The sequence below is a fragment of the Cervus elaphus genome, chromosome 23 (assembly GCF_910594005.1).
Source record: "Cervus elaphus chromosome 23, mCerEla1.1, whole genome shotgun sequence".
Taxonomy (NCBI): domain Eukaryota; kingdom Metazoa; phylum Chordata; class Mammalia; order Artiodactyla; family Cervidae; genus Cervus; species Cervus elaphus.
The window spans coordinates 18,205,260-18,225,590 of record NC_057837.1 but is presented as its reverse complement, the minus strand read 5'-3'; the positions used below and the strand labels follow the sequence as shown (position 1 = coordinate 18,225,590).

The 20,331-nt window shown below is 44.2% G+C and overlaps 1 protein-coding gene across 3 annotated transcripts in view; it reads left to right on the top strand.

The window, feature by feature from the left end:
• CCNY (cyclin Y) overlaps positions 1 to 20,331 on the top strand; it is a 106,513-nt gene that overhangs the window by 64,767 nt on the left and 21,415 nt on the right. For all 3 annotated transcript variants that reach the window (XM_043882722.1, XM_043882723.1, XM_043882721.1), the window contains exons 2-4: positions 5,412 to 5,486; positions 9,103 to 9,137; positions 15,491 to 15,591. In XM_043882722.1, the coding sequence (XP_043738657.1) occupies positions 5,412 to 5,486; positions 9,103 to 9,137; positions 15,491 to 15,591 (211 nt within the window). The remainder of the gene's footprint in view (positions 1 to 5,411; positions 5,487 to 9,102; positions 9,138 to 15,490; positions 15,592 to 20,331) is intronic.

Sequence of the window (20,331 nt, the reverse complement as noted above, 5' to 3'; positions counted from 1 at the left end):
CATCATCTTTAAGTGATTTGTTCAGGTAGCCGAGGAGAAGCCAGAATTCAATCTTGTCATCCTCAGTTGTACATTTTTTATCTTTTTCTCTCCTGGACTTTAAGTACCTTGTGCTTATTTTCCCGTCTCTCACCAGCTCTGTTATGCAGGTTCTAGTCGCATCATTTGTTGTGTCTCTTGACTCTCACTTCTGATGGATCATTTCCTCTGAGTCATGTCATTTGGGATGGGGAGCCTGTCTTTGGAGGGGCTCAGAGAGGCAGACTTCTCCAGAGTGGTTTGCACTTACTTCTGCTGGGCACACAGGGGTCCCACTGGCATGTGACCAGCTTGGTGTGAAATTCTTGTCAGAGGGTTCCCTGGACTATATGTGTGGAGTAGAGTGGAACTCCAGAACCATGCTGGAGATTCGGACAGACCAGTGGGTACCATTCACTGCAGCGGTGGGGAGCTTGGGAGACATTTCCCCTTCTGAGGCCCAGCTCCATTTGGGTTTATAGATAACTTTGTTTTCTAATTCAGTTTTTGTTGCAGTTGTATCTCTCTGAGGGTTCCAAGCATCTGTTCTAACTTGTATCCCCTCTACTGGCTTATATCCTACCCTGCAGGACATTAAAATAAGGTAACTTCCTAAATCAGGACATTATAAATAAAGAGGATAGAATTGGTTATTGTGTCAGAATAATCGGTGTGAACCAAGACATGTGGTCACCTTGGTTGAAACCCAAGACCCAGGGCACACAGCCAGACAGCCTTTGCTCTGCCAGAAGACTCCACTTCACTCTTCGGTTAGAGGCTCGAGCCATTTCCCTTGCCTCACTCTCTAAGCTTTTCAATGGATGTCTTATATTCTATCTCAGATTTCTAGGTGCTTGTAGTGTGAGAGCTTATAGTTTATCTAGTTGCTGTATTGGCATAACAGTCTCTCTTTAGCCTTAAACATTAGGATCTTTTCTCTCCTTTGGTTCATCTTAACAAAGAATATTTGAAAGGGACAGTGGAGAGACTGGAGAGAGGGTGCGGGAGCGAAAGAGGAGACAGATACAGGGAGAGGACAAGAGTGAGTAGGAGACTGAGAGATGGGCAGTTTGGAAAGAGGTGGATGTAGAGACAGAGCACTTGAGTGTGACTCAGATGTGTGCACAGACCTAGGCTGGAGGCCCACCATGCATAGGTGTGCCCCCAGGAGAGTGAGAACAGAAGATGACCAAATGTGAGTGCGTTAGAATATTTGTGAAAAATAAACATGAAGTCAGCAGGGGTACAAAAGATGGCTTTGGAATCGGTCGGAATTGTAGTCGCAGCAGTTTGCTGCCGCGGCAACAGCAGCAGGGTTTATAAACAGGGGTGCTGATGCGGGATGCAGGGATTGGGGCTGGCCCGGTGGCAGCCCGTGGAGCAAACCAGTGGGGTCAGGTTCTGATGAATGGAGCACTAATGAATGGAGATAGTCTCTGATCTTCAGGCAGTGGGTCACTAGTGACTAAAAATAAAAGTAAACCAAACTGATTTAAAATGAACAGGCTTTATTTGTTGATTTTTCATCATTGCTTTGCAGATCCCAGTCACACTTAGCAATATGACTACCTGAAATTGAAATTAGAAGTTTTAAGATTATGACCATGTCAAATATATTTGTCTAAAGATAGGAAACAGACCTGATGGAATCATCTGAGGTTAAGTTGGGGTTGTTTGCTGACTGCAGTTGGTCTTAAAACACTACCAAGTGCTCACAGGGTCCTTGAGTCTTCGGCCTCTACTCACTGATGCTGTCAAGCCCGAAATGAACAGCTCGTCTCTTGGATGAGTCACTGGAACATGACCAACCTGAGACCAGGCAGTGTGGAGAAAGTGGGTGGGAGGTAAAAGTTTCTGGTTTTTGCAGATCGTCTTTTATGTCTCCTCATCTATCCTAATTAGACCCAGCACTGTTTAGGCCTTGCTGCACCATCATGTTTTTCTTTTTCTGGTTTTCCAGACCGTCAGTCATGGATTGTAACTCCCACTTATCTTAGGCATCATCGCAGGGATCTTTATGGCACTGGTGCTAGTTTAAAAGCCGAGACAAACAAGGCTATGACATCTGTGGAAAGGACAGAAAAAACTAGGCTACGTGGCATGGGAGAATACAGTCATTTCTCGGTAACCACTGGGGATTGGTTCCAAAATCCGTGGATGCCCAAGTCCCTCATAAAATGCCATGGATTTGCATATAACTGACCACGTCTCCCTATACACCTTAAGTCATCTCTAGGTTACTTATAATACCTAATGCTATGTAAATTTTATATACAGTGTTTTAAACATGCAATACGAATGTTATTTAAATAGATGCCCATGTGTGGCAAATGCATTATTTTTGACCAGAGGTTGATTGAACCCACAGGTGCAGTTCCCACAGACATGGAGGGCTCACAGCATTGCTGTATTAAATTCTGTCCGTTTCTTTCCAGTTTGAATAAAGGGATCCTATCATGCCTTGTACTCAGCCAAAATGTGGACTGAAAGCATTGTGACCGAGTATTTCTGTTTTCACCTGAAAGTCTGGCGATAGACTCTTAGAATGTTGTATTAGTATGAGGCACTCAGTCATGTCTGACTCTTTGTGATCCTGTGGACTGAAGCCTGCCAGGCTCCTCTGTTGAGGGGATTTCCCAGGCAAGAATACTGGAGTGGGCAGCCCTTTCCTTCTTCAGGGGATCTTCCCAACCTAGGGATTGAATCTGCGTCTCCTACATTGGATTCTTTACTGCTGAGCCACCTGGAAAGCTTAATAAGTATCATCATCATAAAGAAGGAGTGGATTTACATGTATTCCCCATCCCAATCCCCCCTCCCACCTCCCTCTCCACCCGATCCCTCTGGGTCTTCCCAGTGCACCAGGCCCGAGCACTTGTCTCATGCATCCAACGTGGGCTGGTGATCTGTTTCATGTCAATGTATGACAAAAGCCACTACAATATTATAAAGTAATTAGCCTCCAACTAATAAAAATAAATGGGAAAAAAATAAAATAATTAAAAAAAAGAGTGGGCTGAAGTCAACTCCAGGGACTCCACATCTAAAACTGCCTTTTCTCTCTGAGGCACAGTCACCTCCAAGGGGTCTCTGTGACAGCCATCAGGGGTTGCCTCCAGGGTACAAGGCAGAGTGCCAAAGTAGTGATGCCTTTGAATTGTGGTGCCGGAGAAGACTAGTGAGAGTCCCTTGGACAGCAAGATCAAACCAGTCAATCTTAAGGGAAATCAACCCTGAATACTCATTGGAAGGACTGACGCTAAAGCTGTTCACCTAATGTGAACAACCGACTCATTGGAAAAGTCACTGATGCTGGGAAAGATTGAGGGTAGGAGGAGGAGAGGGCATCAGAGGATGAGAAGGCTGGATGGCATCACCGATGCAATGGACTTGAATTTGGGCACACTTTGGGAGATGGTGAAGGACAGGGAAGCCTGGCATGCTGCAGTCCATGGGGTCACAAAGAGTCAGACATGACTTAGTGGCTGAACAACAACAAAGAATAATAAAGTGCACAGTAAAAGTAATGCACTTGAATCACCCCCAAACCATCCTCCCCACCCAAATCTGTAGAAAAACTGTCTTCCACAAAGCGGTCCCTGGTATCAAACAGGTTGGGGACCACTGGCTTAGATAGAGCAAGCCCTAGGCTTTGACCTGCCACTCTGAACGGACTCGGGAGCCATTGCCCTTGTGTTCTCTCCTGATTGGCAGGTAGATACTTATCTCCTCCGAGGATATGATCCTCAAGTTAAAATGAGCAAAGAGCGACTTCCTTGGTGGTCCAGGGGCCAAGACGCGGTGCTTCTAAGGCAGGGAACCCCAGGTTGGATCACTGGTCAGGGAACTAGATCCCACCTGCCAGAGCTGAGGTCTGAGGCACCCCAATAAATAAATAATAAATACAATAGATATATATTTTTTTTTAAATGAAGCAATAGAACACAAAAACACAAGGAGTCAGGGCCCCAGCCAACGTGGGCCACAGGCAACCATGAGGGCTTTCATGGTCTGATTCTCTTTCTTTCCACCAGCAAGTCACAAACGCCCACCTTCCACCAGGTCATGAGCTGCCACACCTTAATGCAGGTGGCGCCTCAGGCTGAGACACAGTCATTCTCTCCCTCAAGGCAGGCTCCAGAGAAAACTCACAAGCACAGACACGCCAACACCCTCCAGAGCTGAGGCTGCCCTGAGCCCAGCAAGCTACTTGTGAGGGCCCTGGATGCCCTCAAAAACAGCAACAACAATGTGTGACCATCCTTGTTTTTTCTTTCCTCTTATCTTGGGCTGGATGAACTATTAAAGCTAAGGATAAGATCCCTTCTGTTTTTTGTTGGTGTTGATTAGATTTCTTTGCAAATTTATTGAAATAATGGAACTCAAAAGTTCTCACTGTGATGTTGGAAGCTAATTTGAAGACCGTTCTGACTTTCCATTAATTTTGGTCTTCTCTCTTCCCTCCTGTAACTTTATTCTTTTCTTTTGCTTAACCATTCTTTCCGTATGGAATTTTTTTTTAATTGAAAAAACTCTGTAGTGATGGGATTCTGATTGTTTATACTGGACAAGCCTGTCGCCCTTGGAGACTGTTCTAAGGCAAGATTACAAAGGCAGATGCCAGTAGCGGGGAGGAACTGAGGAACAGCCCGAAGGAGTGGGTGGTGGGGCAGAGGGTGAGGACTGGGCACTGGGGTTTTAGGTCCTGCCAGTTGCTACCATTGGGGTGGGGCCCGGTGTTGCTGAATGATCTGATTTCTCAAGAGAAGCTGGAAATACAATTTTTTTCCCTGTGTGATATGTGTTTGAAATACAGAAATTATACATGGGTTCAAATTTATTAAAAAAGAAAGAAAATGGATGAATCAGACAAAACACATCTGTGGCCCTGATTATGCCCACAGATGGGCATTGTGAGCTTTTGCTCTGAAGGATTAATTTTGCCTTTTCAGAAAATAACCGTCTTAATTAAGCAGAGTGTGTTGATACCAATTTGGCTGAGATATCCTATTTTAATCACATTTAACAAGGAAATACCACTCGCTTAACTGTGGATTTAGATGAGTCGCACATACCTCTCCTTAATTACGTGTTAAGACTTTGTCCTGCTATTTTGTAGTTAAACTGGGTGCAGAACAGACATTTAAAAAGAAAATGGAGTTTTGGGCTAATAGATCTCCAGCCAGGTGTCTAATTTTATGTATGACTTTCTCAAGTTTCTAAATAGTTAAGTGTTCGAAGTTGAACCTGGAAGAATCTATTAACACAGTAACTATTGGTTTCTTCCAGAATCCTTGAATGTCTTAGTAATCTAAGGTTTAAAAAATGGAAAATCTTGACTCCTTCTAGTTATCAGATGGGTTTTCATATATCTTCTTTTTCTTTCTTTAAAGATTTGAACATGGAATTCAATCCTTCAGACCATCCTCGGGCCAGCACGATATTCCTCAGTAAATCTCAAACAGACGGTAGGTTCTTTCTTCTTCTTTTTTTTTTTTTTTTAAGACTTATGTTGGTAACTAGCCTGTCTTGATTTTCCAGTCGCTGTGATTCTCAGGATAAAGATAGAATCCCCTTTAGTGACCGCTAAGGATGTTTGGGTGGTTACCCTTTGGGGTTTCTTTACTTTATAGTAAGTCATATTTTTAGAATTTACTATATGAAGCAACTGTCCTCATTTTGCCAATCAGTTGGGATAGTTCTAGGCAGTTTCTACCCTGAGAATCAGAAACTTTCCTTTAAAAATTTATTATTTGTATAAATTCTCTAAAGATCAGAAGTATTAGGTAGTATGTAAAAAGAAATCATAATACAACTCTAAATAAAAACACCATTATCTCAGTTGTGTCATTTGAGAGCCAGATTGAACCTGTACACTAGGGGTGGATATTTTCTTTCTGTCATACTTGTGTTAAGCTCTTTGTTCTGTGGCGTGGAATTTCTTCTGGGGGATTTTCCCCTCTTTTCAGCCCTTGACTTATGTCACTGTTCCCTGGCCCTTGGCTACAAAGGAGAGATAAAACACACAGTACAGAAAAAAGATTTTTTTTTTTTTGTTCCTGCAGAAAAAAGCAGTGGAGGAATCTGTTAAATGATGCTGTAGTGACAGTGCTGAGGTCCTGGGGGCTCTAGCCGTGACTCTTGTCAAATTGCTAAGCTCTCATTTTGAGAAGATCCTAAGTTGACTAGAAAAATAATCAAACATATTTAAGACAGTTCATTTTAAGAACTGATAACTCCTCAGTTATGGCTAGGTGACAACTTTGGTGTAGCATAATGCTGATATAACATTGGTGATCTTGATTTAAGCAGGCCAGTGATGAGATCTGAGAGAATTTGGTGCATTTATTTATTTATTTTAAGTGTATAAGAAGAAATCACTGTAGGCATCAAATACTTGTGAGATAAGTTTTGAATGTTTTGGGTGGAAATTAAGCAGGACATTTTTTTCTTCACCTGGTGAAGTGGGAGCCCATGGAGAGGGGAGGGTATTGCCAGGCAGGAAAGTGGTGGTGGGGTGAAGGTTTGGGACAATGAGAAATGAGAGTCAAAAGCAAGTTTTGCACTTAATATAGTACTATGAAAACAACTTACACAGCTGGCACACTTTCAGATTCGGTTCTCACTTCCTGTGAATTCAGGGCACAGACCAACATCAGTCAGAAGCTTTTTACCTAGATTCACATGGAATGGCACTAGAGCCTCTTAAGTGGGTGACACGTGGCGTGGTTGTCACGGGGAGACGGATGGCAGGGTCCTCCGACCTCACAGGATCCCTGGGTGTGAGGCAGGAACGTGCATCTACCCCTTCCCTCTCACCCTGCCCTCCTCCACCGATCGTTGGGGTGTTGGCAGCTCTCGTCCTTCTGTTTTTCCTTCATTCCTCAAATGCTGGGTCTTCTCTTTGAGTGTAAAGGATCTGCTTGAGTCTCACAGGTTAAAAGCAAGGAAGAGGACCCGACACCGTCTCTGTGCGGTTCCCTGTCTCCCAGCCTGCAGAACGAACCCTCCTGTGCCTGCTCCTCCTCCTCTTTGCCTCCGCTTGCCCACTAGGCTCTTCCTCCCGCCACCCCCGTTCAGGGGATGTGTTTGCGGTGAAACATTGACGAATCCATAGGTTCTACGCTACTTGGTTTATGTGTTAAAAACTCCAAGGGATTTATCATCCAGAATCCCTCCTAATCGCTGCAGTTCAGTCTTAATCTCCTTCAGTTCTGTTGACAGTGAGGAATTAGAGTCCACTTAATCGTAAGACTTTCTCACCTGGTTATGGGAGCTCCTTAAAAGTAAGGAGTTTCTGGAAAGAACACCCTAAAGCCTGTGAATGACTGTCACTCGCGTCCATTGTCATTGGTGGCAGCTGGGCTGACCTGACACTCTCAGGAGCCTAGAAAGCGTGGACAAGGGGTCTGCAGCATCTGCATGCCCTCTGGAGCAGCCGCAGGTCTCTTCTCCACGCCAGGCGCAGCACCTCACAGGCAGGGACCTCACATCCACACTCAATGAAAGAGCCTCACCTGCCCTTTTCCTTTCAGCTAAGGTTCCTTTTGATTTAAATATATCTCTGTTCTCTCCAGTGACCTGCTTATTAACTGTGTTGATTACTATGTTGTTGTTGTTCAGTCACTAAGTCCTGTCCGACTCTGCGACCCCATGGACTGCAGCATGCTAGGCTTCGCTGTCTTTCACTATCTCCCCAAGTTTGCTCAAACTCATGACCATTGAGTCGGTGATGCCATCCAACCATCTCATCCTCTGTCGTCCTTCTTCTCCTGCCTTCAGTCTTTCCCAGCATCAAGGTCTTGTCCAGTGAGTAAGCTCTTCACATCAGGTGGACAAAGTGTTGGCTCTCCAGCTTCAGCATCAGTCCTTCCAATGAATATTCAGGGTTAATTTCCCTTCGGATGGACTGGTTTGATCTCCTTGCAGTCCAAGCGACTCTGAGAAGTCTTCTCCAGCACCGCAGTTGGAAAGCATCACTTCTTTAGCACTGTGTGTTCTTTGTGGTCCAACTATTACTCTGTGCTGTGCACAGTCATTCAGTCGTGTCCGATTCTTTGAGACCCCATGGACTGTCGCCCACCAGGCTCCTCTGTCCATCGGATTTCCCAGACAAGAATACTGGAGTGGGTTGCCATTCCCTTCTCCAGGGAGTCTTCCTGACCCAGGGATCAAACCTGGGTCTCATGCATTGCAGGCAGATTCTGTACTGTCTGAGCCACGAGGGAAGCCCCAGAATACTGGAGTGGGCAGCCTATCCCTTCTCCAGGGGATCTTACTGACTGAGCTCTTACTCTCTATACTCTCAAAAGGGAGTTTTTAGGAAAGAAAATGCAAAACTCAGTGATACTAGGTTGTTAAAAAAGCTCCTCTGGGTTCCCTGTCTCCCCCCTCTACATCTTTGAGGTTGAGGGCCCCCATTTTGAGAAACATTGAGATCTGGGAAACGAAGGTGGGGTGCTAACCCCGTCACACACACAGCAGCGTGAGAATGGTCTCTGAGAAGGGGTGCTTTTGTTGTGAGTTTGCTCGGCCTCCCTGAGGGGGCAGGGTGCTCTGGGAGGCCCCCCAGCACCGGCGCAGAGAGTAACTGGTTTCCAGTGATGCTTCCGACGTCCAGTGTCCTGTATTTTCATCCAGTTATGGGTAGTATTGTTATCATTTGTTGTCTAGTCACCAGGTCGTGTCATATTTCACCCTAATAGTATGGACCTTTATGAGTCTGTTTTGGTTAGAAATAGATAGTCCTGCTTTTTGTTGACCATCTTAATTAGTGGCTGCATGCAGAATTTTATGAGCTTTACTAGTTACTGTTTTCTTTAGTTACTGGAAAGCCGTTACCACTCCGTTCACTATGGCGCAGTGATCTTGTTGGGTGCTGCGGTGTCCGTGGTTTTATGTTCTGCTCTCTCAGCACAGGTCACATCTGCATGTGTGCAGATCATTTCTTAAGTCATAATTGAGCAGCTGGATATGTTGGTTGGTGGAAGGATGGGACCTTGACACAGAGGCCCGTCCTCAGCAACCTGCCAGGGGTTAGCACGCAGGCGTGTAACATTTCTGTTGCATCTTTTGTTTTCACAGTGAGAGAAAAGCGCAAGAGTCTCTTCATTAACCACGTAAGTGGAACTGTTCCCCTGTGTTCTTCGTAATAACTGTCCAGAGACCATCCACACTGTGTGTGCGGTGGGGAAGTGGTCCATGAATCTTGTCTGCACGTGGAAGAGTGTGAAGAAGGCTGCAGGGCACTCGTGCTTTGTTTGGCCTGTGGCTGGACGGGCACGGCTTGGCATTTATCGCCAGGGCCAGTGTGGCCTGAAGCCCCGGGCTGCTGCCGCTCCTGGGATGGTGTGCATGGATAGTGCGGCATCAGATGCCACAGGTCCTTTCCTGCCTCCCTTCCCCCAAGTGACTGTCTTCTAACTCAGTCCCATTTGAATAAGCAAACACATGTTTTCTTCCCCCTTGTTGTTTATAGGTCCAACAGAGTCTGCATGTTCCTTCGATGCTCTAAGAAAGGATGAACTTGACAACACTTGAATTTTAAAATGAATTTAAAAAAAAACCCAGCTCTAGTCTCTCGGCCATTCTGAGCAGCGTCTCCCTGCCCTACTGGCCAGGCATAAAGATCCTTGATCTTTCTCTTCTGATCAGTGGGTACAGCCAGCCTCCCTCCACCCTGCCCAGGGGTGACCTCAAGCCGCCCCTCAGGACTGTAGCGCCCGGCCACCAGGAGATCTATGGCCACACCTCCTAATCCTCTAAACTTAGGCCTCTTGATGAAGTAGGTGTGTTACCAAATAAGTATATGCCATCAATTCTCGTATTGAAAATGAGAATGATGTATTTGATTTCTCAGGGGTTTTTCTCAGGATTTCTAAACTGTCTACATTTAAGTATTTGTGGATCTTGAAGTACTTGGCTCTGGAGCTTTGTGCTAAACAGACTTAAAGCCATAGTATTGCCTCTTCTGCCCTTTGAAAATCTGGGCAAAATGCTGTTGAAAAGAAATTCATAGCTGGACCCTTGAACCGCACCCAAAGGGCTCCACGCTCGGCCGTAGGAGGTTGCTGAGTCCTTCGTAGGCAATGGTCTCAGGGTTGGAGAGACGCCCTATGGTTTTTATCAGATCCTTACAGCAATTCACGGCCTGTTTCTGGCCCTCTCCGGTTTTGCCACAGCAGTGTGAAGCATCTGTGAAATTTATGAGCTATGTCTTAAGGAAAATATGCTGGAAATTGCTATGCCCTTTTTTATTTTTTTTGAAAGCTGTATCTGCCGGGACCTAGAGAGGTGGGAGGTTTGACCCCATTCTGTAAGCCCTCACTCCCATCTCTTCACGTGCCGGAGGCACTAGAACACTGCCCCCCGCTTCGCACGTCTGCCCAGGAGCCTGTAGACCCCCTCTGCTGGTCACTGCAGCCGCATTCAAGTGGCTGGAGGGGAGGTCTGCCCTCGTACCAGCCACACGCCCCACATGTCTCCCCCACGCCCCGCGACCTCATGCTCTGCGGCACACCATCCTGGCACCTGCCCTGCACCGTGCCCCCTGACTCAGCGTGTCCTCTCACTCCTGCCAGCCTCTCGCCCCCCGACACAAAGAGCGGAAGCACAGTTGCTGGAATGTGCTCAGATGTGCTCATTCCTATAAAAGAAATCTCTGTGCTGCCTTATGCAACAGATGCCCCGGTAATAGCGTGCCCTCCAGACCACATTGCACAGTAGCATCTCGGCTCTGCCCACGCTGGGAGAAGCCACTGGAATGTGCTGTTTCAACCAACTGAAGTAGATTGGAGTGGAAGTACCTGCAGGTTCAATTAGGCTAATAAACCAGCTGTGCTTTTCAGGTTTTGAGACACTTGAGTGTCATGAGTTAGGGCAATAAAGAGACGATAAGTGGTAATAATAATCATCAGTACAGTCTAGCCAACATTTTATACCATGTTTGTGCCAGACTCTGTTCTTTAGTTTAATGTGCTTGATAACTGTGTCCAGGAGGTACTGTGTGTCACTCCAGTCTTCCATATGGGGAAAGTGAGGCACAGAGAATCAGCCATCCGAGCAGTGGAGCCAGCCCGGGGCCCAGGGGGCTGGCCTGGGCCATTCAATCCTCAGACAGTCATTCCAAGCGCCACCCGGACACAAGTTGTTTAGCTTTTTATCTGAAGACAGAGAGCACTGTTTTCTGAATTGGGGCCCCAGCTAACATTTGTAATTTCTTTTGTTGTTGAACTCTGGAATGACCATTATTCTTTGCCCTTGTTTATAAAACCCGTTGTGTTTTTTGTTTTATTGTGAGGGATGTTGTTTCTTTTAATTTACCCTTCAAGTTTCTGAAGAACCTGCTTATTAGTACATGCTGCTAAGACAATCTTTAAAGAGGCTACTATTTAAGAAAAAACAGTGGGTGTAGGTAAGCCATGTGAGGAAAGGTGAGGGGTGATGGTCACAACAGGAAATAGCTACCACCAGGTGGAGAGAAACAAGGTCTTTTCTGGCTCCAGTACAGTAACACAGTCTAGCAAGTGATGGAAGCTGCCTTTGGGTACCGCCTCCAAGGAAGGGGCCAAAGGAAGGAACCCCTGGCTGGAAAAGAGGGTACCACTCGCTGGATGAGAACTGCCAAGAGAGACTTAAAAAGTAAAAGGAGCTTCTTCTAAAAGAATTGTTATAGATTTTAAATCTTGAAGCTATTTGAGGATAAACCCTTCGGGGGAGTTTTAACAGTAAGTTAAACCAGGGCATATTATAAAGATTAATATTCTAATCAGCACTATGTTTTAGATGTAATTATCAGATCAACAGTTACAGGAAAATTTAATAGATTACAATAGAGACACTTAGGTATTTTAGCAAGGATTGCGTAAAGGGCTTTATTTAAAGTTCGTAGCTTGCTTAAAATTTGCTGAAGTTTTGGCTAGCTGTTTTAATGAATCTTTTAATTAAGATGCGGTAGTCTCTGATTATAAATTGTGGGTGGCATTGTCGGTGGCTGAGAGTCTGGAATCTCTCTCCTGAAACTTAGGGAAAACGCACATCTTTTGCTTTAGCCTAATTTTTCCGTGGTGTTCTCCTCCCTTTGATGACAGTGTACTTGAAGGGAATTGATCATTCTAAGTTAAAGAAAAAATTAAAACAGAGTGAGTCAAGAGTTGAATGGCCAGCCTCCTTCACCCTCAGCAAAATGATCACAGTTATTTGTCTTAATATTGAGACAGGTGGTAGCTATAAAAACTTCGCAAAGGAATATAGAGCATTCTTTATCAGTTTAGCAAGAGCCATATTTGGAGCTGGACTTGGAGCCAAAAGAATTTTATTCAAGCCCTAAATCTACTAGCTGATAAAAGGGGGGGGACCTTGAAAAAGTCTTGAAGTCATAGTTGTCTGATCTCGTAGAATGACTCCTGGTCCGCCTGTTTACCTAGTGGACTGAACAGAAGGTGATTTGCAGAAGTGATTTTAGCACCATCTGAGTATGCTGATGTTATTATTGTTATTGCTCATTAGATTTGTAGGTAAATTTTGTGTTTCCAAATTCAGTAGCAAAACTGATCAAAGTCTTTCTGGTATTTTGAGTACGCGTATAGTTTTTTCGTAAGTTTTAAGCCATAGAAGTTAAGGAATGAAGTGAATGTGATCCAGGAGCTGAAATTTTAAAAATTCTAAACCTTTTTGCCTCTCTGGGAGCTTTGCTCTTAACAGAGTACAGATTTATTGAGCACAGTCCCTGCCTGCCTCTGCCACACAAGAGTTCAAACAGGGAACCAGGCAGGGGCGCTGCCCTGGGCACAGAAGCCTTTCTGTGGAGGGATCCTTGCTCTCTCAGCTTTTTTTTTTTTTTTTGGTGGGGGGGTGGATGTCAGATCAAGAGAAGTATACATTCTGTGAACCTTGTAGCCCTTCTATCCAGCAAATGGCTTAATGCCCAAATGCGGTTTCAAACGTAACCCCATTATAACAATGCCAAGGACTTATATTCAATTTAGAAATTACTAAACAGTTTGAAGGGAGCTTCCCTGATGGCTCAGATGGTAACGAATCTGCCTGCACTGTAGGAGACCAGAATTCCATCCCTGGGTCGGGAAGACCCCTTGGAGAAGGGAATGGCTAGCCACTCCAGTATTCTTGCCTGGAAAATCCCATGGTCAGAGGAGCCTGGTGGGCTATAGTCCATGGTGTTGCAAAGAGTCAGAAAGCTGAGTTGGCAACCCCCTTTGGCACACCAGCCCTAGAGGGCTCAGGCTAACAGCTGGCAGATCTCCAGGCCAGGACCGGCCCCTGGGGGGTGCTGGTTTCCAGTTAACCCTGTGACCCCAAAGGTACTGCTACTCCTGAAAGGAGGACGAGGAAGTGCCCACTCTGTGACCTCCTCCCTTAACTCTAGTGCTCATGTTTTCTTAGGGAAACCATTTACTCTTGGCTGTTCCCATCACGTTTTCATCTTGAGGAAATTTGTGTCAGAGGAAACAGTAGAAACCTCACAAATAGAAGCCAGTCATTGCTGTCCTTTGTGTCACTGTTGTGATTATTCCTAAATAATAATTTTCTTGTATTTCTAAAGATTCTTTAACATATCAACTAATTACTGAATTTTTGTGTTAAGTATATCTGTTGAGGTTTCTGTTTTAGGTAGATTTTCCATTGGTGGGGAAAATTTCATAAGGATTTTTAAAACTTGCCACACATGTTAATAGCTATTATTAGATTGCAAGTTTTTATCTGTGACTTAAGTGTGATTGCTACCTGACCTACAAAAGAGATCAAAATGGTTTTTAATGCCTCCGGCTTGTCTTAATGAAACTATTATGATTAATTTGATAGACGTGAAAAATGCCATGTTAAAATTGCACTCAGGTAACTTGAACTTGACAGGCTTTTTTGGTGCCCTTATCTTACACAGGCACAGAACAATGTGTGCCTAAACACACTGGCCAAGAACAAGCCTTATCTTTTGAGTTCCCTGACTCTGGTTATTTCCTGCTGACCCACATGGCCTTTGTAAAAGCCACGCTCAGGAGGGTCCTAGCGATTCAGTAGTGCAGTGCCCTCTGGCGGGGATTTTAGGAACTGTATGCCCCAAGGAGTGACGATTAGCAAGAGGGGAGATTGTTTATAATGCTGTCTTCTGTTTCTTAGGCTGTTGCATATTTCCATAACTTTATCACATGGGAAAGTGAAAGTCGCTTAGTCGTGTCCAACTCTGCAACCCCATGGACTATACAGTCCATGGAATTCTCCAGGCCAGAATACTGGAGTGGGTAGCCTTTCCCTTCTCCAGGGGATCATCCCAACCCAGGGATCGAACCCAGGTCTCCCGCATTGCAGGCGGATTCTTTTTTTTTTTTTTTTTTTTATGCAGGCGGATTCTTTACCAGCTGAGCCACAAGGGAAGCCCTAATTACATGGGAAACCTTATTAAATAATTAAATGTTAAACAGGGCGTTTGGTCTCTGGTGAGCTTTAAGGCTCCCTTCGTGTTCATAAACCGTGGGTACTGAGTGCTTCCCTGGGGGCGGGCAGATGAGTCAGGGCAGGGTTATCATCCTTAAGGAATTAATTGTTGTGGTTGCTGAAAATGAGGCTTTTGATTGTCAGCAAAGCACCAGGCCAGTTGAAACTGGTTTGGATGATTTGATTTTTTTTTTTTTTTAGTATGCTTTGAGCAAGAGTGATCCAGATTGATATCTACTAATCACATTGCCCACATAATTACCAAAAATCTACTTACTATTCAATTAGATGTCATCTGCGTGTGATTTAAATCCTGTTTTCTCTAGCAGTATGTTTTAGAAGTATACTTCTCAGTTCTGAAGTTTTCCAAAGAGCTCCAAACTTACACCGCCTGAGAGAACCAGATGCACAGCTGCCACAGGCACCCCGCCTGAAGCTCATCCACTGGTCATATTGTCAAAACATCAGATAACTTTCACCTTTAAAATGTATTTTGCCCTTAAAGAAGGAGTACTTTTTTCTTTACATCTTCACCTCCTGAAATTGAAGAGTAGGAGATTCTTAATTCACAGTGACTGCATCTTCCATGGTCCCCAAATCAACTGTACCTCAGGGGTAGGAAAAAAGGGGTTCTGTGGACTCCTGTCTTGATTCTGGCGCCTCACACCAGGTTGTCCCCTGCAGCATGGGCTTTTGCTGGCAAGATGAGCGCATGCTGCTTGTTTCTTGGTGATTTTTATGGGCTCTGCAGCACACCCCTTGGTGCTCGATTTTGGGAGTGTGCTGAGCTGACGGAGGTTTGGGGCCGGGAGTGGTGGTGGTGACTTTTTATATGGAAGAGCGTGGAATTCCATTGTAGGAAGAAAGTGAGTCTTGTGCTGTACTTGCTGGTAGTGTTAACATTTCTCGGTTAGACACTTTTCCTCTCTAGGCTGGTCTCAAGGTGAAGGGGATGATGGTCCTTGGAAGAATTTTGAGCCCCTTTTTAATTGTTCTTGTCTTGTTACCATTGTTTTTCTAGCATCCTCCAGGACAAATAGCGAGGAAATACAGCTCCTGCTCGACTATTTTCCTAGATGATAGCACAGTCAGTCAACCAAACCTCAAGTATACAATTAAATGGTGGGTATACACATTTTTCCTTCACTGAATGCCTTTTCTGTTCCTTAACCTGCTGGCTAACTGTTTGTTTGTGGGATCTGTGAGTGGTAGGATTGGGGAGGGGGAGGACATTGGCAGGGAGTCTTTTAAAAATGTGATTTTGGGAGTTAAAATGTGGAAGTCTTAAAAATATTTATGTGTATTACCATTTACAAAAAAAGACCAAAATTTTCAGTGACTTGAAATTGTAAGTTAAGCATAGTTTTGCTTTTGTGCATGCTTTCTACCTTCCCACTTTGTATGGACTCCATCCCAGCCTAACTCTGCTTGAATTTTACTGTCAGAATATGATGGGTCCCACTTTGACTTGGGGCTGCAGTAGAGAGCAGGTGTGTCACCGTGGAAGTGTGCTTGTCTGGAGCAAGGACAGCAGGCTTCTGACCTTGGCTCCCTTCCCAGCAGGGAGGGTGGGAATGAAGACCCTTTTCTTTGGGCTTCTGCTGTAAAGTGGGGTTTAAGGGAGGAAGGGGAGTCTTTGGATTAAAATCTTTCCCTTTGGGCTTCAGCTCCCTTATTTTAAAGTGGGAGGTGGGAGGGCCAGAACACTGGTTTTCCCTGAAGTGTGCCCCTCAGCATTGTAGTAGAAAGCCTTGACTGAGGTTACAGAGACCCATTTGCTGGGGATCTGGTCTAGGCTTAACCGTGAAAAAACCTGGGGTATTTTGTCTCTGTACTCATTTAGAGAGAATTCACGTTTAACAGCTCACTGTGCCATCCTGTGCAGTGAGTGTTTGCTTTCTAAATAAGATGCTTTCTGTTCCATTGGGCCAGGCCTCCAGGTCTAGAAACCCTTTCCTGCACATGCCCATATGTGACAGTGTTAGGCCTGCCAGGCAGTGGAGACGGGGATGGTCTTCTATGGACAGTGTCCCCTCAAGGGAGAAGGTGGGAGTTGGGCCCACCTGGAGAGTTGGGTGGGTTGTATGTCTCAAAGTCCTAAATGGGAATGTAGCTTCTTCCTTTGTTCCATTGGTGATAGAGGGTGTGGTGGTGACCAGTGGGCATCACCCCATGGTGGACACTCACAGCTAGGGGACCGTGTGTGCCCTCGCTCCACTGTTCTGCCCTGGGAGCTTCATGCCAGGAACGAGAGGTGCTGGGGGGTGGGAGCCTGGAGACCTGGTAGCTAGCACCCACTCCAGCCCTGGAGCCCAGCCTCCCTGGGGTCTGAGACCTGCCTTCCGGGGCCAGTGGGTTTCCTGGGCCTCCGACTCTGTTGCTCAGCACTTCCCCTGCTGATGACTTCACGCTGCCCCTGGTTGTGACACAGACACTCGGGGGCCCAGCAGGAAATCTGGGTGACAGTTGGATACTTCGGTATTGAGTCTGGGAGGTGCCAGCTCCAAAGTCGTGTGTGTGGTTTGTGCATCAGCAGTTTTAGCCATACTGCACCTGTGAGGTCCTCGCAGGGATCTGGTGATCCCAGTCACCAGATACGGGATCTGGATTGTCAGCCCCTCCAGGAGGGTTTCATGGGTAGCCAAGGCTGAGGACCCCGATGTCTGTGGATCTCTACCTTCCAGTTCCCTTGAAGGTGTCACCTGTGGTTAATACCAAGAGGAAGAGAAGGGTCTCCCACACAAAGGTGGAACATCCAACCTGACACCCTCGGTCTCATTAGGTTGTGACTTGTGTCTGCAAAAAAAAAGTGAAAACTTAACCTGTCTTAAGAACTACCACAGATGCTGGATTCTTCTAGAAAACATATCACATCAACTTGGTCTCTCCTCGTTGTAAACACTGACAACTGGTATATGGTATCAGTTTGTCTCATTATTGTGATGTTGTGATGTTGATTATGTGCTTAAAGTGGTCACCAGAGAGCCCCAGGTAGAGTTCCCTGTGCTGTACACTCTAACACCCTCTTACTGAGATGCCCATAGTTCCCCATTGGTGGGTTTTCTTCTTGTTGCAACAAGCAATGAAACTACTCATGGACTCGGATGAAGAAGGACATGAAGACATCAAGCCCTGAGCCTTTAGAGTGGGAGCACTGACTCCAAGACCCTTGACTACCAGAGAACTGACCCTAGAGAGCATCAAATAGTGAGAACTCACACAAAGGAAACCACTTGAATATGAGACCCGGCATCACGCAACCACCAGTAGCACCCTTTGCAGGACGCCCCATCTAAACAACAAACAAAACGAAAATAACACTCAGTCATCAGCAGACAGGATTACCACTTCGCTCAGCCTTGCCCATCAGTGGAAGAACAAACAAAAGCTCACCACAAATCTCAACCTATACGAAAATTACACAAACCACAGTACCAGCCTTAGGAGGGCAGAAACCAAAAGGAAGAAAGAATTCAACCTTAAAGCCAGGGAAAAGGAGACCTCAAACACAATAAGTTTAAAAAAAAATAATGAAAAGGCAGAGAAATACTACACAGATGAAGGACCAAATTAGAAACACAAAAGTCCAAATAAATGAAGAGGAAATAGGCAAACTACCTGAAAAAGAATTCAGAAAATGATAGTAAAGATGATCAAAAACCTTGAAATCAAAATGGGGAAAAATGCAAGAATCAATTAACAAAGACCTTGAAGACTTAAAGAATAAACATACAGAGACAACACAATTACTGAAATTAAAAATACTCTTGAATTTGAAGCAGAAGAACAAATCAGTGAGCTGGAAGATAAAATGGTGGAAATAACTTCTGAAGAGCAGAGTAAAATGAAAAGAATGAAAAGAACTGAGGATAGCCTTAGAGACCTCTGGGACAATATCAAAAGCACAAACATTCGAATTATAGGGGTCCTAGAAGAAGACAAGAAAAAGAAAGGCTATGAGAAAATTTTTGAAGAGATTATAGTTGAAATTTCCCCAAGATGGAAAAGGAAATCATCAAATCAAGTCCAAGAGGCACAGAGAGTCCCATATAGGGTAAACCCAAGGAGAAACATGCTAAGACACATACTAATCAAACTAACAAAGGCTAAACACAAAGAAAGAATATTAAAAGCAACAAGGGAAAAGCAACAAGTCACATACAAGGGAAACACCATACGTTTAACAGCTGGATCTTTCAGCAGAAACTCTGCTGAAAAGAGCAGAGTTCTGAAAGGCCAGAAGGGAATGGCAGGCTATATTTGAACTACTGAAAGGGAAAAAGCTACAACCAAGATTACTGTACCCGGCAAGGATCTCATTCAAAATTGGTGGAGAAATAAAAAGCTTTTCAGACAAGCAAAAGTTAAGAGAATTCAATACCACGAAACCAGCTTTACAACAAATGTTAAAGGGACTTTTATATAGTCAAGAAATACAAGAGAAGGAACGAGATCTACAAAGTCAACCCCAAACAATTAAGAAAATGGCAATAGGAACATATATATCAATAATTACTTTAAATGTAAATGGATTAAATGCTCCAACCAAAAGACACACACTGGCTAAGTGGATACAAAAACAAGACCCATATATATGCTGTCTACAAGAAATCCACTTCAGACTTCAAGCCACATAAGACTGAAAGTGAGAGGATGGAAAAATATATTCCATGCAAATAGGAAGCAAAAGAAACCTGGAGTAGCAGTTCTCACATCAGACAAAAGAGACCTTAGAATAAAGAAGATCACAAAAGATAAGGACAGATGCTACATAATGATCAGGGGATCAGTCCAAGAGGATGACATAACAATATCTATGTACCCAGCATAGGAGCACCTCAATACATAAGACAAACATTAACAGATACAAAAGGAGAAATTGACAGTAACACAATAATAGTAGGAGACCCCACTCACACCACTGGACAGATCATCAAAACAAAATTAATAAGGAAACACAAGTCTTAAATGATATATTAGATGAGGTGGATCTCATTGATATCTTTAGGACATTCCATCTAAATGCAGAAGAATACACCTTCTCAAGTGCACATGGAACATTCTCCAGGATAGACCACATCTTGGGTCACAAATCAAACCTCATTAAATTTAAGAAAATTGAAATTGTATCAAGCATCTTCTCCAACCATGATGCTATGAGACTAGATATCAATTATAAGAAAAAAACTGTAAGAAACACAAACACATGGAGATTAAACAACACATTTCTAAATAACCAACAGGTTACTGAAGAAATAAAAAGGGAAATAAAAAAACTTCTAGAAACAAATGACAATGAAAACACGACAACTCAAAACCTATGGGATGCAGCAAAAGCAGTTCTAAGAGGGAAGTTTATAACAATACACTCCTACCTCAAGAAACAAGAGAAACATTGAATAGACAACCTAACTTTACACATAAAACAATTGGAAAAAGAACAACAAAAAACCCCCAAAATTAGTAGGAGGAGAGCAATGATAAAGATCTGAGCAGAAATAAGTGAAAAAGAAATGAAAGAAACAATAGTAAAGATTAATAAAACGAAAAGCTGGTTCATTAAGAAGATAAACAAACTTGACAGACCTTTAGCCAGACTCATCAAGAAATCATCAGGTCAACAAAATTAGAAATGAAAAAGAGATTACAATGGACAGTGCAGGAATACAAAGGATTATAAGATAAGAGACTACTGTGAACAACTGTATGGCAATAAAATGGATAACCTGGAAGAAATGGACAGATTCTTAGAAAAGTTCAATCTTCCAGGAAGAAATAGAAATTATGAACAACCCAGTTATAAGCACGGAAATTGAAACTGTGATCAAAAATCTCCCCAAAAACAAAAGCCTAGGACCAGAT